Source organism: Ailuropoda melanoleuca, chromosome 12 (assembly GCF_002007445.2).
Source record: "Ailuropoda melanoleuca isolate Jingjing chromosome 12, ASM200744v2, whole genome shotgun sequence".
Classification (NCBI taxonomy): domain Eukaryota; kingdom Metazoa; phylum Chordata; class Mammalia; order Carnivora; family Ursidae; genus Ailuropoda; species Ailuropoda melanoleuca.
The window spans coordinates 7,922,831-7,947,594 of NC_048229.1; the positions used below are offsets into that span (position 1 = coordinate 7,922,831).

Below are 24,764 nucleotides of genomic sequence, written 5' to 3' on the forward strand. Positions count from 1 at the left end.
AAAGCTGATGTACAACCAGTAAGACTGCTTTCAAGTACTAAAATTTAAACCTATACCTACAGGGGAAAAAAAAAAAAGGCAAAATAGAAAAATAAACAGTTCACCAAGAAGTAAATGTAAATGGTCTGTAAATATATGAAAAAATCATCATCACACTAGTAGCCATTTTGCCTATTAGTTTAACAAGAGTTAAAAAAAGAAAAAAAAAAGAAAGATACTGCATGTGTAATGGCAAGAGTGCAGGGAACATCGTCACTCTTAATCCCTGATGGCAAGAGAGTAAAACTACTCCACCTTTCTAAAGGGCAGCATAACCTTGAAAAATGTGCATATCCTTTGATTTAGCCATTCCTAAGAAACAATTAGAGATGTAAACAAAACAAGTAAAAAATCAATGCTTAAGATCAATAAGAACTGGGGGGCGCCTGGGTGGCACAGTGGTTAAGCGTCTGCCTTCGGCTCAGGGCGTGATCCCAGTGTTATGAGATCGAGCCCCATGTCAGGCTCCTCTGCTATGAGCCTGCTTCTTCCTCTCCCTCTCCCCCTGCTTGTGTTCCCTCTCTCGCTGGCTGTCTCTATCTCTGTCGAATAAATAAATAAAATCTTTAAAAAAAAAAAATCAAGAAGAACTGGAAACAACCTCAACATCTAAAATTAAGGGATTGGTGAAATAAATTACAGTACATCCATACAGTAGAAGGCTACACACTGTCACATAATACTTAGGAGTATAGACTGTGGAGTCAGCCTGTCTGCATCTGAATGCTGGCTCTGTTACTTACTAGCTCTGTGACCCGAGGCACATTACTTACCCTCTTTCCTCATTTACAAAATAGGGAGAGACCATAACTACCTCTTAGTGTTATTGGGATAAAATCAGTTAAATCATACCAAGCACTTATAACACATAATAAGTGTTAAGCTATTTGGAAGCCACTAAAATTGTTTCAAATTCCATTTGAAAAAGAAAGATAAGTGAAACAAGTAATTTCAAGCTAATATTAAAGTTTCCTTAAATAAAAAGTGGTATCAAACTTATATTGTATATCCAAAAAAGTAAAATTTAATGTAATTAAAAAAAAATAAACCAACAGTAGGCAAAAGCTAAACTGTTAAGATGGCTGTTAAAAGCAAAATAAAAGAAGCAGGCTGTGGAACCAGCTGTGTTAAGTCCCACGACTCCATTGTTATCTAGCTGTATGACTGTGGGCAAGTCACTTATTCTCTCTAGGCCACAGTTTTTTCCTAACAAAACAGGAAATAAAAGCAAAAGAACCTACCTCATGGGGCTGCTGTAAGCACACAGTATATTCATAATTCCTATTACCATTATTCTGTGCACAAACATACACAGAAGAAAAATCAGGGAGCATAATCACTAAAATATTAATAGTTTTCTTGGTGGGATTATGGATCACTTAATTTCTGTTATTTTTCCTTGATGAAGGATGTATGATGAAAATGTATAACTAAATATAAAAACACTTAAATTTAAGCGCTTATCTCATCATAATGTTCAGAAATTCCATTTCTTTGTTATCTAACCTGACACCATAATGCTAAGCTATCTAGTCTCTACCCATCAAACATCAGAGAAAAACACAGTACTGTAACCAACTGGCAGTGCTGCCAGATAACCTACTGCTTAGCTTATGTTAGAGTTAAGATCACCAATTACCCTTCCTTCTTAACTCAATGCACAAAAACTCCACAATCATTTTTCATTAATAGAATCCCCACACAAAAGATCTTCTGAAAGCTGATGGGATTAATCTGAGGAGTAAAAATGACAGATGAGTAGCACAGCCTTGAAAATCCTGGGGCAGGAAGGACTTGTGTTGACTCATTATTACTCACTGACAAACCCAGGCTATCATTTTGCCACCCCAGTGGCTGTCACCATCACCCGCTCACTGAGTTAGAGTCAAAACAATCCTCGAGAATGACGGTTTTAATATGCAAAGCAGCACAATGAAGGCAAGTCCAGCCTCACAGAATCATGTAAGCTTGGAGTGTATACTCCTCCTCTGCCTCTTCATATAACTGATGCGTGCACATGGCTCAGGCCCTAAGAGCCTAATACTGGGAGAAGAGCTCATTATTCTTACATAGGAACAAGCAAGAAAAGAAGTGCTGAGAACAAGAGCATCAGATGTTCAGATCACTGACAAATCAAGACAGGCACCCAAGCAAACCACTCACGCTAAAATGGAATTTTTTTTTTTTTTAAATCACTGGCCCCTAATTTTGTAAACTACTATGAAACCTTCTGTGCAGCAAGGAAAGAACAAACTTTATTAGGATCGACACCTCAAATTTTTTTTTTTAAAGATTTTATTTATTTATTTGACAGAGAGAGCCAGGGAGAGAGGGAACACAAGCAGGGGGTGTGGGAGAGGAAGAAGCAGGCTCCTAGCGGAGGAGCCTGATGTGGGGCTCGATCCCAGAACACCGGGATCACGCCCTGAGCCGAAGGCAGACACTTAACGACTGCGCCACCCAGGCACCCCTTCACCTCAAATTCTTAAGATACGTTGGCTCCATAAGACTTAACTCCACTTAAGAATTTCTGAGGAAATGTATATTAACAATTAGCCTGTGATGCCAGCCCAGATCTAAAAGCAGCTAGAAATTCTCAAAAAATACGTAGTTGACCTTTATATTGGAATTGTGTTATAGACTTTTTAGCAATTGCTGGATTAAAAGAAAAAAAAAAAAGGACTGGGGTGCCTGGGTGGCTCAGGGTCCTGGGATGGATCCCCGCATTGGGCTCCCTGCTCAGCAGGAAGCCTGCTTCTCCCTTTCCCATTCCCCTTGCTTGTGTTCCCTCTCTTCGCTGTTTCTCTCTCTGTCAAATAAATAAATAAAATCTTAAAAAAAAAAGATTTAAAAAAAAAAGGATTACCTAATTTTTTTTTTTTTTTTTGGACAGAGAGAAAGACAGCCAGCGAGAGAGGGAACACAGGCAGGAGGAGTGGGAGAGGAAGAAGCAGGCTCCCAGCAGAGGAGCCTGATGTGGGGCTCGATCCCAGGACTCTGGGATCACGCCCTGAGCTGAAGGCAGACACTTAACAACTGAGCCACCAGGTGCCCCAGGATTACCTAATCTTGTAAAGTTATCATTATTCACAATTATATCTGAGGTTCAATAAAATTGAGTAGGCTGTCTTTGCCAAGAAATGCTTGCATTTTGTTACAAAGAGCTTAGAGGTATGTGTGTAGATTAGGTGAGAGAAGTGTCTACATGTCAAACATCGTAATGAAGGATTATTTCAACATGTCCTTTAGGAGAAAAAAAGTGATTATAACATTCAGTGTTAAGAAAACTTCTAATATGTCCTTAAATTTATTTTAAGATTCCGAACTACATGAGGGTAAATAGGAAAGTAGGAGGGATAAGGAAGAAAAACAGCAAAAAAAAAAAACGAAGCTTCAAATTGCAAAATCAGGATAGGTGTTTTGCAAGTGCTTATTCCAAGTCACAGTAAATGGATAGGAGGGTGCCAGCAGAGGACTCACGGAACATGCAGGAGTTGGGACCTGGATTCAGTATGTATAGGCTCTTTGTTAGATGTCAGACTATTAGATTGTATTCTGCAATGTCCTCTTTCCCTCAACATGTTTCTGAGTGTTGCATGAAGCTTTGAGTCGCTCCTTTTCACAAAAAAAGATCTCTCCATTTAACAAATGAAGCAAGGCAGGTCAGAGGTCAAGTAGTTTGCCCAAAGTCATACAACAAGTTGACAGAGGTGCTAGAAATAGAATCTAGGATGTTTCACTGTGCCAGGCAAGCTCCAGATTGCATGTCCAAAATAGCGGATTAAGACAAAGCGGTATATTGAAACCTCAAGACAAGGTTTCTCTTCAGTTAGAAGGCAAACAAGCTGATTAGTCACAGCACAAAAAGATGGCACCGTGACAAAAAGAACCCCTTCTTATAAAAGATTTAAATTGAAGGCAAAATTTTACAATGTGGAGAGCTCCATTAACACTGAACAGAGGCTGATTTTTAATATGGATGGTGACTGGGGGGGAAGCTACTTCTAGTAACCAGAAAGATGCTGGCAACTAGCAGAAACTTAATAACACCCTTCTGAGAGCTTGCTCAGAAGGCTGGGTAAGTTGTTGGGTAAGTTCCCAGGAAACCATTTAACAAACAAATTTAGAAGCTTGGCCAAAAGATGCTCCATGAGCATACCACATATACACACACTAGATATTTGGAAGTTTTCTAATACAAGATTAATGGGGATCTATTTTGTACCATGCTATTTCACAGACTAATCAGCTACCTGCTAGCAGTGTGGGGTGTCTATCTGCAATTTGAACTTCCCAACTTAATTTTACATACCAGATCCCATTCCCTTTCTTCCTCCCCTGGAGAGAACCACTATCCTGAATTATAAAACCACTCACTTTTCTTTCTTCTTTTATCCTATTTTGGAGTCCCTGAACAATATGGTTTTACTTTTTTATGTTTTTGAATTTGAAATACGGAATCAGACTGTTAGGTGGTATTCTGCAATGTTCTATTCTCCCCCAACAACATGTTCCTGAGTATTGCATGCAGCTTTAAGTTATCCCTTTTCTTTCTGTATTAAATTTGAGAGAGAGAGAGAGAGAACACGAGCTGGGGGGGAGGAGCAGAGGGAGAGAGAAAAGCAGACTCCACACTGAGCAGGGAGCCAGCCTTGGGGGGCTCAATCCCAGGACCCTGAGATCATGACCTGACCAGAAGACAGACACTTGACTGAGCCACTAGGCACCCCAAGTTGTTCCTTTTCAAAATGCGTTTTTCTGCAATAAATGGACTTTTTAGGTTGTTCCCATTTTTCTGCTGTTATAAGCAATGTTACTATGAACATTCTTTTACCTATCTCTTAATACACAGATGTTTAAGAGTTTCTCTAACCTAAGGTATAGACTTAGAAGTGAAATTGCTAGGGCATACTATCTGTTTACATTTAACTTTATTCCATAAATCCAAATGGTTTTTCAAAGTGGCCATATCTATTTACATTCTTTCTAAGCAGTAGTATGTATGCTGGTGAGCTCATATCTTCTCTATCAAACTCTGCTTAATAAAGAGCTTCAGAAAAAAGGCTGGGCTGCTAAGTGATTTTCTTGGTTTTGTTGTTAACCATCTCCTGAGCTGCTTTACAGAGGAAAACATAGTATATCTACTTACCAAGCAAAGGTACTTTGTTTTGCAGCAACTCACAGTAGCTTGTGGTGAGGATTCCAATGGGATTACTTGGGACAAACCGTCCTTCTTTTACTAACCGTTCACATGTCCGCATTAAAGTCCCTGAGAACTGGGATGGATCAACTCCATAGTCTCTCCATCCTCCTACCCCATCTGCAACCCCTAAAAGCAAAACAGAACAAAAATTACATTGAAAGGATATATTTACATACTTCTCAAATTCTTATCCATATCTCCTCTTAACAGTTAATTTTACTACATACTAGTACATACATTTACCCTGAAATTCAGAATGAAAAGTACTCAAATTTAATGCATTATACACTAGTACTCTTAATCCACATTTTCTACTTAGAATCTCATCTTCATATATTGATGACTAAATATGTGAGTTACCACAGGGTGGCATTGCCTACTAGCCAAGAGTTCAATTTCAGCAGGATTATCATCTTTGTATGGAAGTATTTATGTTATTCATCTTTGTTCTATCTTATAAGAATGAAAATTCATTTTTTAAAAATGTGCTGAAACTAGTGATAATACAACTGAGTCAGAGCTGGCAATCATTCAGAATATCAACCACAGCAAACTTCAACATCAAATTTTGGTCAGTAACTGTGAAATAAAGAAAAAAAATTAACAACATACCTCATCCTCTTTCCTCCACCCTCAGAGACAACCACTATCCTTTCCGTACAAGCCTGCATTGTCTGATACAATAGCCACAACCAAATGTGACTACTGAGCCTTTGAAATGGTATTGATTCAAATTAAGAAGTCCTCAAAGTATAAAACACACACTGGATTTTGAAAACTTAGTAAAAAATATATTGGATATAATGTGCTAAAGATTAAAATTAATTTCACCTACTTCTATTTTTAACTAATGCAAATACTAGGAAATTTAAAATGACATGTGTGGTTCATATTTTATTTCTATTGGACAGCAACGGTATAGAGATTTTCATGGGTTCCTAGAGCTGCTGATGAGTTCAGAGTTCACACAAGACTCCTTTATCAAGAGGAAACCAGTGTTCAAGAAAGTCAATAAGACATCAAAGTCTACATCATACTATCGCCTATTCAACCTCTTGCAAAACACTAAGCTAATTGTTCAACATTAAAATCAATTTCTGTCTACTAAATTCAAATAAACTGAGGGAACTAAAAGAACAGGTATTCCATTATAAAGGATTTAAGTAACTATATATGAACCTTTCTGGAAGGATCTATAAGAAGTATTAATAGTAGTTTTGGAAATAAGAGACTGCAAGTGACCAGTGAACAAATGGGAGATTTTATAGCTTTTTACCTCATACTGTTCTGTATTGTTTGAAATCAATTTTATAATGATCATGTATTGATTTCATAATAAAAATATTTAGGAATTTTATCATTTTTATGGCTTGCTGAGCATTAAACATCTTCTCCACATACATATTTACCTTTTTTGTACGTTCAACTTTCACACACATTTTATTTTTAAAAACTTTTTTCACACATTTTAAAGAACCTGTTTGGTACAAAAGTAGGAGAGTGCCTATGTAACGCATCCCAGAAAAAAACTGGCTTAATATGAAATGAACACATGAAACTTTTCTGGTGATGGCATTTCTCAACAGAAATGTATTATGTCCTGAAAAACATGAGAGGAAGCATAATTGGAAGAGAGTATAAAGAAGGTGACAAACAACATCAGTATTGGGGCAGCAACTTTCCTACCTTTTGTGACCAACCAGTAAGCAAAATTTCACTATGGGGCAGTCACATATCAGTTGATTAAATGATATGATGTCTGGTGGTGCCTGGGTGGCACAGTCGGTTAAGTACCCCACTCTTGGTTTCAGCTCAGGTCATGATTTCAGGGTAATGAAACTGGGCCCTGAGTGGAGCTCTGTGTGCAGCATGGAATCTGCTTAAGATTTTTCTCCCTCTCCCTCTGCAACACTCCACCGCCCCGCCCCCCGCCGCCGTGCACTTGCACTCTCGCTCTAAAATAAATCTTTTAAAAAAATTATATGATGTCTGGGATTTATTTCAAAATAATAGGGGGGAGAAGTGATGGAGGAATGGATGAAACAAGAGTGGCCATGAATGGATAATTGAAGTAGAATGAGAAGTACTCTCACCTCTCTACTTTGATACATACTTGAAATTTTCCATTACACAAAGTTTAAACAGAACTAATGATAATTAATAAGAAAGAAAAAAGATTCTTCTGCTGGCTGTATGGAAAGCAAGAGCAGAAAAAGGGGATGAGTCAGGAGTCTATCTTAGTAGCTTGGTTGTGAAATGGTGGCAGTGCTGTCAGAATGCAGGGATTTGAGATCCAGTGAAACAGAAGGACTTACCAGTATACTGGATAGGGGTATAGCAGTGGTGGGGAGAGAGAAGTATAAAGGATGACTGAGGTCTACTCTACCAGGAAGAAGTATTACTTTTCTCTGTTTTTCAAGCAGTTTTAAGGATATATGAAAATTCTCTCTCTCTCTTTTTTTTTTTTTAAGATTTATTCATTTGAGAGAGAGAGAGAGCACAAGCAGGGGGAATGGCAGAGGAAGAAGTAGACTCCCCGCTGAGCTGGGAGACCCATGTGGGGCTCAATCCCAAGACCCAGAGACCATGACCTGAGTCGAAGGCAGACACTTAAACGATCTGAGCCACCCCCGCGCCCCGAGGGTATCTGGAAATTCTTAAGAGAATTTAAGATAATTAAATAGGAACTTCTTTTGAAAAATTTTATTAGGGGTAAGATTTCATCATTATTTTACTTATTTTATTTTTTAAAGATTTAATATTTTTTAAAAAAAATTTTATTTATTTATTTGACAGAGAGAGACAGCCAGCGAGAGAGGGAACACAAACAGGGGGAGTGGGAAAGGAACAAGCAGTCTCCTAGCAGAGAAGCCTGATGTGGGGCTTGATCCCAGAACGCTGGGATCACGCCCTGAGCCAAAGGCAGATGCTTAACAACTGAGCCACCCAGGCGCCCCTAAAGATTTAATTTTTAAGTAATTTCTATACCCACCGTGGGGTTTGAACTCACAACCAAGAGCCACATGCTCCACCAACTGAGCCAGCCGAGCAACGTGCCATCATTATTTTAAATGCAACAATTTGTGTTAAAATACAGAATGCAATTATAATCCTTGCAATTCCATCTGATGAATCAATCATTTATTCTTTTCAAATTACTGCCTGCTTGAGGAAAGAATTTCTCTTTAACCAGTCTCTGATCTAAGAGCCACAATTAATTTTAAATACAAAATGGTTTCATCTACAAATGCCCTTCACAAGAAAACCATTAAAATCTGAGATAACGTTGAGAGTTGATCCTGGCACTCACTAAATAATCTGTCAGCAGGTTATAGAGTCTGACCTGACACAGCCCTTCAACATTAATCAGATTTCTCCCAGAATAGAGTGTAACCTTTCAAGCACCTGTTTGCTTTTCTATGGGAAAAAGATACCAGGCAAAGCTCCACTGGTGAAATCTCTTTAGGGGAAAAAAGAGATTCAAAAAGCATACAAACTGTTCAATAAAGCTGTGGGAAAAAGGCCTTAGTATACATAAATAATTTACTTACAAAGAACAAGTTATATAAGAGGAAGAGTCATATCTGGGATTAGAATCAGGCTAAAACCAGAATAACCTACCACAGGTACATTTGAAACCTAGTTTAATTAATATTAGGCAGTTATTTCTACAAGGAAATGATTATTTCCTCGCATGCACAAGCAAAAGCTTCCATCCACAAAGGCAGAACACCTTTTAAACAGTGGAATTAATCCAGATATGAAGAGAAATTTCACTCAGAATATATTTCAAAGGTAAGAAAACAACTGTTAAAGGAGAGATTGCTTAATATACCAAAGACATGAAAGAGCAAAGAATAAGAACATCTCTAAGAGCAAATGGAGGCCATAGTAAATACTAGGAAGTAGAGAACTGAGGGAGACACATCCTGCCTACGAGCAGCTCACCTTTTAGTGTGCAGTGACTACTCACTCACACAGGAACTAGACAAACAGCTCCCATAAATGCTGCTATAGGGGGCTTAAGAGCAAATGGTTAATGCTCATGGGGCACTGTGGGAATGGCGCAAGCCTCTGCTTAGGAAACAGTATTCACATTAGGCCCTGGAAGGTTAAGTCAGATTTCCACAGGCAAGGGACAGTAGTAACAGGAAAAGAACGGAGGGCAATTAGGTGTGGCTGGGTTTTGGGTAAGTGCTGAGAAGTTGAAAGATGCAGGACAGGAGCTGAAGTTGTGGAGGGCCAAGAATTGTTATCCAAGAACTTAATTTTTTTTAAAAAAAGATTTACTTATTTTAGAGAAAGAGAGCATGAAAGGAGGGAGGGGCAGAGGGAGAGGGAAATCCTCAAGCAGACTCCCCGCTGAGCACGTGAGCCCAACTCTGGGGCTCAATCCCAGGCCCTGGGATCATGACCTGAACCAAAATCAAGAGTCCGGCACTTAACCAACTGAGCCACCCAGGCTCCCTGTGATCCAAGAACTTTAAACTTTATGCTATAGGCCTGTGCTGTCTGATATGGGAGTCAATAGACACATGTGGCTACTGTTTGAAATGTGGCTAGTTTGGATTGAGATGTACTGTATGTAATTATGTAAAGTACGTAAATATGTAAAACTGTAAAATAACGCACTGGATTCCAAAATTGTAGTACAAAAAAATGGTAAAATGTTTTAGTGATAGTTTTATACTGACTAGATTGATATATTTTAGATATAGTGGGTTAAATACATATATTAATTGAAATTAACTGAATCTATTTCATTTTACTCTTTTAAATGTGGCTACCAGAAAATTTAAGATTACATATGTAGTTCACAGTATATTTCTACTGGACAGCACCTGCTATAGACAAAAAGTCATCAAGATTTCTGGGTGGAAGTGATACAATCCAATCTATTTCTTAATTTTTTTTATTGTTAAAAAGATTTATTTATTTATTTTAGAGGGAGACAGAGACATCGTGGGGGGGGGGCAAGGGGCAGAGGGACAGAATCCCCAAGCAGACTCCCCACCCAGCAGAGCCCCATGTCATGATATCATGACTTGTGCAGAAATCAAGAGTCTGACACTCAACCAACTGAGCCACCCAGGCGCCCCTCCAATCTCTACTTTAGAAAAATAATCCTGATAGTGATGGGGAGAATGGGTTGGGAAGAGGTTGGAGGTCAAGCATCAGCTGCAAGATTTTAGGTTAGAGGTAACGAGAAAAGTAAAATAATCACTGGAAATAAAAAGGAGTGAATACAGAAGGATACCTAGACTTGATATCAATGTATTTTATCTCAAGAGATTTCCAGATTTCAGGAATGAGTACTGATTAGATGATTCCCCAGTTGGGAAAGGAGTGGAAATGCCTTTAGAAGATATTGAACTGTCTCCAGGTATGTGCAGTTTTAGGTGCCAGGAGGACATTTTTAGGGAAATGTTCTGTATGAAGTCAGGAACTATGAGTCTGCAGCTGGGAAGGCCATCAGAGCCAGATCTTTGACAAAGATCGGGAATTGACACCATTAGTGGTGGATGACATGCTCAGAGAGAGCATAGAGAGTAATAAATTCAAGTGGGGATCTTATTAAGAATGAGAAGTCCTGGCCAAATAGCTCATTTGTGAATTGCATCTTACTCTAGGCATCAAATTACAATCACAGATATGATAGCTGATTAAGTTTAAGGAAGTATCCAGTTTGGCAGAATGATATAATTTCTTTAGAGGTGAAAAAAGGTGAAGCTGAAAAGTAGGCTGAATTAATAACTGGGAAGGCTTTGAATGCCAAGAGAGAGTTTACACTGAATATAGAAACTATTTCCTTTAATTCATTGTAATCATCTTATGTCTCCACTAATAACATTGTCAGCATACATCTAGCTTAAGTGTTTCCCTTGACCCAAAAATCCAGTTAAAACCATTATTAGATTAAGATAATGGTTACATATCTGAAATAGCCAAACAAAAAGCTGAGAAGAGACTATATAGAGTACAGGTAATTCCTTTAGCTGTACTATTTGCATGGAAATATCAGTTTTCTGAAGTGGGAGATAATAAAAAAAATACATAATTACAATTTTTCACATAATATTTTGGTTAAGTTTCCCATAGACTGTTTTTCTAAAGTGAAGAGTTAAGAGAAAAAGAGAAAGGGTAATTCTGGTGTGTTTCCCATCATTTAAGTCTATCTTTTTATAAAAAGAATAATTCTAAAGTAACAACCAGTTTTCACTTTTCTAATTAGCACATTTTTGGTTTTGCTTTAGTTATACTCACCCAGAAACAAAATTTTGCTGTACTTTAAAAATCATTTAGCTTTTCATTAAACTTAGAATTTTACTTAATAGCTTTGTTCTATGACAAAAGGTGAAGGAAAAAAGATCTGGTAAACTGAAATTGTGGAGGCTTAAAAATCCCATCTTTCCAATTACTTATGGTCACCTTAACTGTGTAGCTGCAAAAGGCTCACCCTGAAAAACACTTTGAACTAAGCCTGTGTCTCTCTAGCATTGTTTTCCATTAACCATGAGCCATGCAGCTGCCATTCTGAAGCCCTTCTACTACAGCCATCTTCAGACTGACATGCAATTAGTTACAAAGCAAACATTTACCAGAAGATAGTGATGCCTAGAGTATAAACACTAAATTTCAATTTTAATATAAGTATCAGTGAAAAAAAAAACCTGGCAATTTTATTTTATCCAAAAATAGACTAGCAAAATTTCGAATATTAAATAGTACCCAAAGGTAATAGCTTTATTCCTTGCATCTTTGATGATCTTGAAGCATTTTACATTGAGCCTCACACTCTAATGAAGCAAGACAGTTTTACAGGGATTGTTTTTCCATCAGTGAAACATCTCCTATCTCCTATCTACTAGGATGGGTACTTGATAGTGAATTGAAATTCCAGAAGAGAAACTGAGTAAGAATCTGGCTGGATCACAAGAGTTGAATAAGGAGGATAAAGATATTTGGTTTTACACTTTCCGCAGCAAGTATTCATCTAATAAGGCCCTGGCTAGGCGGTATTTATTGCAGTGCTACAGCCAGCTTCTTTTCAGATGAAGAGGTTCTTCTTCAAATACTATAATCTAGTGTTCTCAGAGCCAACCTTATTTGTCTAGAGACATCACAACATGAAGCATTATAACTAAAGAAAAATGAGATCAGGATATAAATTCAATATCTATCAAATAGAACAGATCATGTTTCTATCAACATTGCTGAAGCCTCAACTATTTGGGCATTAAGAACACTCCGCTGTGATTCAGGACTGTGAAATGTTGTATCTGCAAATAATTATCCCAAAGGGAACAAAAAGCAGGATTACTGGGGGAAAAAATTCATCAGTTGAGTTATTCAGAAATGTACAATTTGCTTTGACTAACAGTCCTTTCAGTTCTCTAGAGGTGAAATTATATAGATTACGATGTTCTTCCTGCTTTAACAAGCAAGTGATATATTCCCTTTGCAAAAAGTTTCCCCAAAGCAACCACTCTGCATTAATCACAATGAAACCTGCTTCTTCTGATTCTCCAGAGACCAAGTCTATGTCAAGAACTCAAGATCTCTAAGCAGAACAGCTAACTCAAAAGCTGAGGCAACGAAGCTGAAAGAATGCAAAGGAAGAAAGGTTCAACCCTGTAATGTGCGAAAGTGGAACCTATAAGCAAAACTCAAGTAAGGATCCAAAGCAGGAATAAATGGTCTATTTTATGTTTTAGAATTCCAAACAAAATAGCTATTCCTTTCTAGTTTAGTGAACACAAAATTACTTCATACTTAATCAAATTAAAATGCACACACATACATACACATATACCTACTGCCCAGAATACTTCATTATCTAGAGATGGTAACTCCAGACTATTCTAGGCAATTGCTTTAGCCTTAAAAAAGCTGTGAAAAATGCTGAAAAGAGGTTAAGGAAATGATAGTGTGAAGGCAAAGAAACTCAAAGTCAACTTTTTTTTTTTTTTTTAAGATTTTATTTATTTTATTTTAGAGACATAGAGAGAGAGAGTGAGCAAGAATGAGCAGGGGAAGGAGTAGAGGGGGAAGGGGGAAGGAATCCCAAGCCGACTCTGCGCTAAGCACGGAGCCCAATGCGGGGGCTCAATCTCATGACCCCAAGGTCCTGACCTGCGCCAAAACCAAGAGTCAGACACTTAACCAAGTGAGCCACCCAGGTGTCCCCAAAGCCAACCTTTTAAAAATAAAACATTCTTCCTCTAACTTTAGCTCTTCTGTTTAAATACGAAACGCTTAATGTAGAACATTTGGCTCAATGTGGCCTGGGGACCTTGGCTATCTTATAGACTTGGGCAGGAATCACTACCTTCTCACCACACAAACTGAGGAGTTGAAGGTGAAGTCACAGAAAAGGTCACTTCACTCCTTTCTGAGCTGCAACAGTATCTTCCCCAAATGCTAAATGCTGTTAGCAACACTTTCTGAACAGAAGAAAGTAACAGGCAAATCACAGGCTCACACTTATTGTGAACTATGGACAGTATGGGCAGGGCCCTTAGTGTGTTACAGAATTAAGGGCTTCTATTAAAGCTGAGACTCCTGTTAGTTTCTAGATATTAGAAAATATTATATAACACCTAACAACTTAATGTTTTAGAAAGAAAATAACAGCAATTAAAGTCTAGCTATCTGATGTGTGCCTACCTGTACTGGCCCTTTAGGCTAAGGGAGAATTTTTCCTTCTATTTATAATTTATAAGATTAGATCTAGAATTCTGGTCTTAAAGGTTAACCTAATATTTATGACAATTAACCTATATATCCTTGACCTAACCCCAAAGAGGTTACTATTTACCTCCTTGGTTTTCTCACCCCTCTAAAAAAATAAGAGCTGGCCTTTACTGAAATACCACCCTCTGGGAGAGGTCAAGAGTCACATGTAGCCCTGGCACAAACACTCTTTTTGAGAACATAATTCCTCTGAATAAGCCTGCCAAGTAGAGAACTGTCCCTTAATTTCTAAACAATAATTATATTTTTTCCTACATGCTGTTTAATTAAGTAATGATCTTTGGGTGGTAGGACCAGTAATTGTTTTTTCTACTTTTAATTAATGAGTATATATATTATGGGAGGGATTACAAAAACTATATAAATCCAGTCAGAGCTATATTTTACACTTACACTCAATATTAAAGTTATTCAACACAGTTTATTGAACCTTTTCTATATACATGACACTGTAGTGAAAAGCAGCTAAAGGGATTTACATATAATAAAAGATTTCCTGCCCACTGAGCTTAAAATCAAGTAGTAGTGACTATGGCAGGGGAGAGGGGTTTGGAGAGGTTTATGATAAATGGCTCTAACAAAATAAATATGCACCAATAAAAACTAAAGCAAGAAGATCAGATTACATCTAGCTACAGGAATCAGGAAAAGTATTCATGGAGAAAAGAAGTGCCTGATATGAGCCTTGAAGGATGAGAACGTGAGTCACGAGGGAGGAGGTTGAGGATAGAGCAAAGCAATTTGGGCAGTTCCTTAAGATTCTGACTAATATGGATAAAGTGCAGTAATAAAGGTAAGGTTAGAGCTCTAAGAGCAGGGAAACCTGACCTCCAGGTAAATAAATGTCTATTACAATTCCTGCCAGGAACCTCTGACCAGCAATCAGCCCAAACAATGCACTGCAGGAGTTCAGCATAAAGGCGGCCCCAGAAGGAAAGGGCTGGCCTGAAGCCACCCAAGTCCCTGTGGCCCACTGAACTAGTTCAACTGAGGCCTTTATTTGCTTTAACGAAGGGGCTTTGCTCAACTGTTAGCCTATGAATAGCTAATATCAAAGTACTATTCAGACTCAGTAAAGATCACTTCAGTAAAAACAAAGTTTTAAAAGATCATTTGACTTGAAAAGCAGTGTGTACACACTAGCCAAGGGCATAGGCTTTGGAGTCAGATCTGGGTTCAAGCTGCAGGTCCAGGACTAGAGTTAAGTGTAGCAAGAGTGCCCTTGGGTAGCTCTCTAAGCCTTAGTATTTTCACCTGTAAGTGGGTATAATAATGGATATCACAGGGCTGATGTGAGAACAGGGATAATGTGTTAAAGAGTACTTGCCACAATGCTCAGCTCCCAGTCAACATGCAATAAAAGAGTTACGCCTCTCTTTAAGAAAGACTAAATAACAGCATATAGAACAGTCTAGTCTGTAGCAACCAGAAAAAACAATCTTTGATTAGTGTTTGTAGTCTACAAACACTGTTCTGTGGTCACAACCAAAAGACAATTCCCACTCACAGATAATGTATAAAAGATGAGTGATCCATTCAGCTTTCCCCATCACACATCCACCACCATTCAATATCTCATTGAACATTTAACAGTAACTGAGAAACAAACATATCTCTAAAAAATACATAAGGAAAAATAGATCCAGCTACACTTTGAAGAAATTAGTTCTTTTTCCAGAAGTGACTCTGAAATACCCTTATTTAACAAATATCTCTTAAGTGCCTGCTGCCTACTATGTGCCAGGGTTCAGACTTAGATATTACTTATTTTAAATGGAAAATCTTAAAACACTAGTGATACATAAATTGGCCTAAACCATTTCCTTAAGTAATTATAATAATTGCAGCACCTCTATCACAATTTTCCTATCTCCTTTCTTCCTCTCTATACTGTGACTCCCCTTCAGGGCCGAGTCTCTTTCACATTGCTAACCAACCATCTTTTTCATCTCTGGGTGCTGGCCTAGTACCTGGCACAAAAGTTCTCAATTCTTGCTGCACACTGAGATTACCCAAGCCCCACCTCCTAAGTCAGTTTGTCCAGGGTGGGCCTGGGCCTCCTAGCAAAGTATGAACACCAAACTGCACAGGTGATTCTAAGGAGAATCACTGCTGGAACACTCAGAACTCAGTGAAGGCCAAGTGGACTTAAGCATTATTCCAGGATCCAGATGATTCCACCTCTGAAATGCCTCCCCCACCAAGAAATCCTGTTTTCCATTCCCAAATTTGATCCTTCTCTTGTATATCCTAACTTGATTAATGGCAGCCCAACCAACCCACACTTGCAGGCCAGAAACTTTAGGAGGCTTCCAGATGCAAAACCTCAACATCAACTTCAATTTCTCTTTTCTCTTTCATCCTCTTCGTCCAATTATCACTACGTCCTATTGATTCTATGTCTGCAATGTTTCTGAAGCCCGACTACTTTGAACTGCCCTAATTAAACCCTTTTCTAGCTCAGACTATTTCAGAAGCTTCATAACTGGTCTTTTGCTTTCCTATCTTCCCATTACACCCTATATAATTTTCTTTTCTTTCTTTTTTGCTTTTTATAAGATTGTTATGTCCATGTTACTCTTCTGGTCAAATATCTTCCACATATATACAACTTTCTACTTGTATATGTAAAAACATTGTCTGGGGGGGGCGCACGTGAGCGTCTCAGTTGGTTAAACGTCTGCCTTCAGCTCAAGTCATGACCCTGGGGTCCTGGGATCAAGCCCCATATTGGGCTCTCTGCTCAGCAGGGAGCCTGCTTCTCTCTCTCCCTCTGCCTGCTGCTCCCCCTGCTTGTGCTCTGTCAAATAAATAAACACAATCTTAAAAAAAATCCTCTGGAAGGATACACAAGAAACTGATAACATTAGTTCATTCTGGGAGAGGAACTTTGCAGCTAGAGGACTAGAGTGAAAGAAACTTTTCACTTAGAAAAACTTAGAACACCTTTTGAATTTTGTACCATTTGAATGTGATGCCTCTTCAAACACCACCAAACCAAACGCAAAACAAAGGCAAGAACATCTTCTATAGCTTCCTAGCAAAAAATGAAACCCAGTTATTTACATGACCATTGTGACCTTCAACAGTTTGGTTTCAACCTGTTTCCTAACAATTCTCAACCACCCTCTCAACCCCGCTCGGCCAGCCCAAACTCCTCTCTCGCCACAAAACTGCCATAGTTTGAAGAATCTTCTGTGTCTGCTGATCCCACAATCTGGAGAGATTTACCATTCTTCTCACTTGCCTCAATTACTGAAAAACTCATCTATCAAGACCCGACTCCATGCTTCCATAACACCTCATTTGTGTGTATTCTTTATACTGTTCCCGTGGCCCTCGCTGCCAGACTTCAGAGCTGAAGTCTCTCTTGTTCTTTGTCTTCTTCACAGCACCTGTCAAGGACTTGGGAAACAACCAGTAAACAATGAATTCAGTTGACTGTACTGAAAAGTTAGAATACCAACACTCTGGTGTACAAACTTTCATCTGAGAATTCCAAAAAGAGAATGAACTCAATTTCATCCTAGAGTTGCACAAGATGTTGTGACGCTAGCTACAAGATGCTCCTCTCATAGACCGTTGTAAGAAAGTTTGATGGAAAGAACCCTGAAAAGAAGTCAGGGGATAACACCACTCCCAGTTTACTTTGCCACTAACTGGTTGTAGGACACTGGCCAAATCACTTCTCTAAGCTTTAGTTTTCTCATCTGTGAAGTATGGGTCAGGAGGACAAATTCTCTCAAGAGTTCCTTTTTCTAAGATCTAAGATTCTGGGATTCTAAGTCTTACTGCAAGAAAAGGGAACTTTTTTAGAAACTATAAAATAAAGCTTAATATACAGCTATGCTTTATTTTTCACATACAACATTACAATTATTACGTGAACTAGTTGAAGCAAAGGCTCCATTTCAGCCTTCCCAAATTTTCCTTTCTCCTTATTACATGTTTTCATGTATGTTTTCAGAGAAGTTTCAATAATGATTCAGAGAGTACAAATAACTGCCCCACGTCCTTTTACTTTGGTTTTAACCACCTAAAATGTTGGAGAATATGCTTCTTCTTTAAGCCCAACTAACAAAAGTCTAATTAAACTAAGCCTAACTAACAAAAAGTCCAGCCATTTTTCAATTTGAAATTCTGATAAAAGAATAAAAGGTAGTTATGGATTAATATTAATTTAATTCACTGAATTCAGATGATCTGTAAATAAATATGTGTATGTGGAACATATTCACAAAACATACTTTGTTATCCAAAGACCATTGACTGTTCAGTGAATTTATTGTATATGAACAAGAAAAGCAATGATAAGATCCAAGTTGCTGCTCAAAAACCGAGAGAAGTGAATTCTTAAAAACAATGTACGCAGGGGCGCTGGGGTGGCTTAGTCGGTTAAGCATCTGCCTTCAGCTCAGGTCATGATCCCAGGGACCTCCAGGGTCCTGGGATCAAGCCCACATCAGGCTCCCCTCTTCCTCTGCCTGCCACTCCCCCTGCTTGTGCTCTGTCAAATAAATGAAATCTTTTTAAAAAATGTATGCATAAGACATCCTTGTTTAGACTTCATTTCATAGAAACATTGATGACCATATTACCAATTAGTGGTTAACTTAGAGGCCATGAACAGTTTTCTAGCTCTTATGAAAATAGCTCACATCTATTTTCTTATCCCAAACTGCTATCCAAACATTGATGTGAAAACAGAAGCACTTTCTATTTCATTCAGCACAGCTAATCTTTTTCATCTACATCAAATGACAGCATAGACTAATTCTGATAAGTCAAAAAAAGTTCCTGGATGATAGCATTCTTGAAAGATCAAAATGTACAGTCAAAGCAGCACACATACACACACACAAAGAAATTCCCTTTCTTTTCAAAATAGTCTGTTAATGAGTAAAAGAAAAATCGGTACAAAAATGTGTTGGAATTGGCCTGAGTCAAAATAATACTGGGTCTTTCAACAGAAAGCACTCTTTGTAGTAAGTCACTTTTGTAGTCTCTGGCAAAGTTTTTGCAGTCATTTTGTAGTCCGTGGGATTCATACCAACAATCAAATCAATTCTAGAACTATTCACCAAACTTATTAACCACAAAAACAACTATTTAAGAACCTAGTAAATTTATAAATTATTAAATGTGACAGACTCAAGATAACAATAAGCTTATTGATGGGAGCAATTTCATAACAATTGGATACGTATAAATTAGCATAACCTTTCTGGAGGGGCCCATGCTAATATTCATATCAGAGGCCTTGCAAATGTTCATAGCCTTTGACTCAAGAACTCTTCAAGGAATTTATTCTAAGGAACTGTTCAGATGCAGAGATACTCATTCACTCTGTTACTCAAAACAGAAAACTGGAAATTGGGGTGCCTGGCTGGCTCAGCCAGTAAAGCATGAGATTCTTGATCTTGGGGTTGTGAGTTTGAGCTCCATGTTGGGTGTAGATATAAATAAGACTTAAAATAAAATCTTAAAAAAAAAAAAAAGAAAACTGGAAATAATCTAACTAAAAATAGAGGGCTGGTTATTAAATTATGGGCTATATGTGCAGAAAAATATGATGCAATGATGCAGTTACACATGGAAATACACGCAGTTCACATTACATAAAAATAACATTACAAAGGAGGATATATATATTAACTCAATTTTATTTAATAGTATGTATACATACAATTGTATATACACAAAAGCTGGAGGAAACCACACTGACTATATAGCTCAGTTATGAGTTACAGGTGTTTTATATTGTGCTTTTCTGAACATGTGTTATTTTTATAAGCACGAAACAAAAGCATTTATTTAAAAGCATTAGACACAGAAGCAGGAAACTTAGGTCCAAGTCCCAGCTCTAATGCTAGCTGTACTGTTGACCTTATTGATGAGTTAACTTTATAGATAAGAAAACAGATGCAGATTAAGTGGAGATGAGAGCGGCTATTCATAGTTGAAAGATTAAATAACGTAAAACACACTGTTACATCTAAATCACTATATATAAAGCACTGATAAGATGAATCATATTTTGTATCAAGATAAAGATACTGAATAAATGCTTAAGAAAAATAGAGTGAAGTACTTCGACTCTTTAAGGAAAAGCTTTGTACCCCCACCTCTTAATTCACCCAAAATCTTATTTGGGATCTTATTCAAAAGAACTGAGCATCTTTTTTTCCTCAAAATTTTAAACTGAAAGAGCTATGCTACTTGCCAAATCAAGTTTAAATGATTAAGTATGTGTTACAGCCCAATGCTCTCTGCAGTGAGTCAGCTTTTGCAAAAAGTCTTGATTTATGATGCAATTCTATAAATTGTGTGTATTGTTTAATAATAAGAAACAAATGATTTTGGCTCTCAAGGAGATAGAAAACTACTATATATTTAAAATATTTGACAACCCCCAAACAAGACAGATCACTAAATTTTATTAGTACCGACAAAAATTAGGATTCAGGCCACCACTTCTTAAAATGAGACCAAAAGTTAAAACTAATTTTGAAAGGCAACCTCACAAGGCACACTGTTTTCAACTAACTAGAACTTCTCGTTTGAAAAGTCAAATTTCTTCAGGAAGGAAATAACTGTTAACTTACTTTTCTAAAGCATCTTCCCGGAAATTCTGAACCTAAAGGCTCATATAAGCCCTCTCTAAAAGGCATGGGGAATCTACATAAAATGCATTTGACAGCATTTGACATTTAGCTTGAACCTGACATAAGCGTCTACTCAAAGGTCATGGTTGTAAGTCAAATACTGTGTCCTGGGTATAGTGCTTCTTGAGTCACACATGAGTACAAACTCCATTTGGATACTGCTGCAACTATTCAAGTTGCCCAGTTTCATAAAGCAGTGCTAAAGTTCAGGGAACAGTCTCCTCTGATCCAGCCCCTTCCCCCCCCCCAAAAAACCCCACCATAACCAACTAACACATGCATCTTACCTTCTGCTACAATTTAAAACCCTTTAACAAAGATGTATTTTGGAAAAGTATAAACAGTCAAGCTTTCAAAATTCAGTTACTTGCTCTATAAAAAAGATTCATCCAAAATCCTTTAAAAAGATTAACACATTGAGAGAAGGTGAAAGTTAGGAAAGTTTAAATCTAAGCTTGCGAATCTCTAAAGACTGAACAAAGGAAAAGTAGTTCTGACAGTATAACAAATGAGGAAACGACTTTAAAAATAATGTGCCTTATAAGAACCTTATGAAAAGCACAATATATCTGTAAAGCAAAATGAGAAAAATATCAGGGAGCAAGAGTTTAAAAAACAAACGACAAAATTCCTCTATCCATCAACCTTGTAATCTTATTTATTACACAAGACAGAACACTCNTGTTGAATAGCAACGGTTGTGGTGAGTATCCTAAAAGCATCCTAATCGCAAAGGGAATGCCTCAATGCTTCATCAGTAAATGTGACCTTTCTAGCTCTAGTGTTTTTTTTCTTTTTTTTTTTTTTTTTTTTTGGTCAGCGGCTTCTTAAGCCTGGCTGTTTCTATGAGTCCTAGAAAGCTCTTTTACTGAACCCACAACTCTCCATTTCCTTAATATTCCACAATTTTCTCTTGAAAGCACATAGATTATGAAATCAGGCATAGTTAAAGTACTGACTAGGGACTTGGGTGGCTCGGTCAATTAAGCATCTGCCTTCGGCTCGGGTCATGATCCCAGGGTTCTGGGATCAAGTCAACCACACGGCTCCTTGCTCAGCAGGGAGCCTGCTTCTCACTCTGCCCACCGCTCCCCTTGCCTGTGCTCGCTTGCTCGCTCTCTTGTTTTCTGACAAATAAATAAATAAAATCTTTAAAAAGTAAAAATAAATAAAGTACTGATTCATCTTAGAACTTACATTTGATTGTTGCCTTTTAAAAAATATTTTTACTTGGATAAAATAAATATAAGTATATAAAAATAATTATAAGACCCAACAATTCCATTTTTAGATATATACCCAAGGGAATGAAAAATATATGTTCACACAAAAGCCTGTACATGGATGTGTCACAGCAGCACTATTCACAAAAGCTAAAAAGTGGAAACAACCCAAAGTCCATTAATAGATGAATGGATAAACAAAATATGGTATATCCATACAATGGAATATTATTCGGCCCTAAAAAGGAACAAAGCACTGATACAAACTACAATGTGGGTGGACCTTAAAATATACTAAGTGAAAAAAGCCAGACACAAAAGGCTGCAGTTTGTATGATACCATTTATATGAAATGTCCAGAACAGGCAAATCTATAGTCAGCATATACTTTTTTGCAGGGGTTGAATGCTAATGCATAGGGGTTTCTTTTGTGGTGATGAATATGCTCTGGAACTAGTCAGTGGTGGTGGTTGCACAACCCTGTGGATGTACTAAATGCCACCAAATTTTTTTTTTTTTTTACTTTAAAAGGTAAATGTTATGACAGATGAATTCTATATCTAGATTTTTAAAATTAAACCAGGGTCATGTCTGCTGTCAAGAGGTAGATCAGGCTAAAATCTGACTTTCAGAAAATTATGACTATATAATAATGAGACTAGTTTCCTGACACAGCTTAAAATCTACCTGAGGGAAATTCCAAAGATGACTTCTTCAAAGGCTAAACATGCTAAACACATGCACCCTCTCCCAATGTGACTACTTTGTTATTAAAAGGATAACTCACTTTCAGATACCAAGGTTCTTTTTTTTTTTTTTTTTTAAGATTTTTTATTTTTTTATTTATTTGACAGAGATAGACAGCCAGCGAGAGAGGGAACACAAGCAGGGGAAGTGGGAGAGGAAGAAGCAGGCTCCCAGCGGAGGAGCCCGATGTGGGACTCGATCCCGGGGCGCCGGGATCACGCCCTGAGCCGAAGGCAGACACCTAACGACTGCGCTACCCAGGCGCCCCTCAAATACCAAGGTTCTACCAAATACATTAAAATTATCAAGACTGTCGGAAAACAAAAAATTCTACTTAATCTATTCACTTCCTAAATATACTTTTGATCCTTATATTGTTCAGATAATCCTTATACCTTAAGACAACTACTTTTAAGATTGGCATTACTCACAAAAACACTTCAAAAATCCTGGCCACAAACAAAATCATACCCAGAGGCTAGAATATGAAATTTTCATTTCTCTTTAAGGTTTTAAGTTAAATCAAGCTTCAGTAAACATCTGGCAGTTTTATAAGAATTACTTTTCAACTCTATTGAGAGGTCAGATTTTACATGGGATAGATCATGCTGCCATTTCTCAAAGAAGTGGTTTCAGTAAACTGTGGTTTAGTATGCAGAGCTTTTGTTGCATTTTAGTTATGAGTCATAGTGCAAATACAGAAGTTGTAAATATTCACATACACACCCTTAAGCAGGAAAAGCATTAGAAGGACAAACAGTACCTGAAGAGGCTGGTTTTGAATTCACCTATGTTATCAAGAAAACTTAACTAGTGATGCAACGGAAAGTGGATTGTAATGGGCAGTCTTGGTGCTAGTCCTAGTTCTGCCATTAACTAGTGGAATAACATTAGTAAAATCATTTGACCCTCTGTAGGCCTCCATTTTCTCACTGGACTCCAAGGTTTCTAAGTCTTAAAACTCTCACCAGTCTTTGATTCTATTGTTAAGCAGCTTAGAGCTGTGGGAGGCCTAGCAATCACACACTAGGCAGCTCTCATATTTTTGTGTACTTAGACATCCATGCCATATAGAGTAACGAGAGAACTCAGGATTAGCCACAACAAAGAAGAAAAAAGTGCGCATAGCTCCTGCTGGTACTGGTTTGCTCCTGTTGGACCTAATAAAGAGAAAGCACCTTTGCCAATTTTCCAGGGGATAGGAGTGGTTCCTATGTCTCACCACACCCACCATAGTTGGTTTTTCCTAAAAGAAATCCAGTGGGGACTCCACAAAAATGCTGTAAAGTACCAAGTACTTTTAGTCACTGCATACTAACAGAACAGATCGATTCTAAATTAAAGAAATAAAACAGCTTTCTCTAATACAAAAAGAAATAAACAGCTTTTATTCCAAACAGTCAAGGAGTTGTAGATGAGCACAAGGGAGTTGTATATATATTTAGCAACACAGTGTTAACCCAAAGAAAATGAATTATCTGTAGAACTGGAAGGTTCAAAGCATTGAGTTTCAACATAACATTATTCAACATAGTCCTTTAATGCTTTTCAGTTTACAATTCCAACTTCCAGAGAAAAAGCATTACTAAGGACCTGCTGAGATGCTTCACCTCTTTCACAGCAAGAAATAACCAGACCTGCCTGTGATGGGATAGTGTCAATAAAACAGAAGTCACCATCACACAAACTGGTTTGTGGAAGCCAAAGATCAAATGAGGCCCACTCAGAAGTTGTTTGAGGTGGCCCCCAAGATGGCTTTCTAGAAGAGCTCCTCCAAATAGGACAGTCCTAGAGAACCTGTCTACCCTGATTTGTACACCAAACACACACACACACACACACACACACATATTCTTATTCCTTCTCTCTCAAAAACGGCTCTTTGCCAAATACGGCCAAAGACCACCCCTAGGTCACATAAGCAACACCTGTGTGGTTATGCCTGGCAGCATTCCTTTTGGAGGGGTTATAGAGCTGTGGTTCTTAATCTAGTCCCTGTGGATGGACCTTTAATTGGTACACAGATGGACTTCATGGGGTCAGTGAAGTGCCTGAATGCCTATGAAAAATTTTGTCTTCATGCACATTTTTCCGGGGAGAGAGCCCTTGGGCAGTCAGAAGTTCTGAGGCCAT

The 24,764-nt window shown here is 37.8% G+C and overlaps 2 protein-coding genes across 2 annotated transcripts in view; one reads left to right on the forward strand and one right to left on the reverse strand.

The window, feature by feature from the left end:
- Positions 1-13,283, forward strand: part of RAD9B (RAD9 checkpoint clamp component B) — a 63,620-nt gene extending 50,337 nt beyond the window's left edge. The window contains exon 11 of the mRNA XM_034638945.1: positions 12,773-13,283. Within this exon, the coding sequence (XP_034494836.1) occupies positions 12,773-12,820 (48 nt within the window). The 3' untranslated portion in view covers positions 12,821-13,283. The remainder of the gene's footprint in view (positions 1-12,772) is intronic.
- The window catches only part of PPTC7 (protein phosphatase targeting COQ7), a 37,943-nt gene that overhangs the window by 10,860 nt on the left and 2,319 nt on the right, over positions 1-24,764 (reverse strand). The window contains exon 2 of the mRNA XM_002913114.4: positions 5,189-5,368. Coding sequence (XP_002913160.3) covers positions 5,189-5,368 — 180 coding nt within the window. The remainder of the gene's footprint in view (positions 1-5,188; positions 5,369-24,764) is intronic.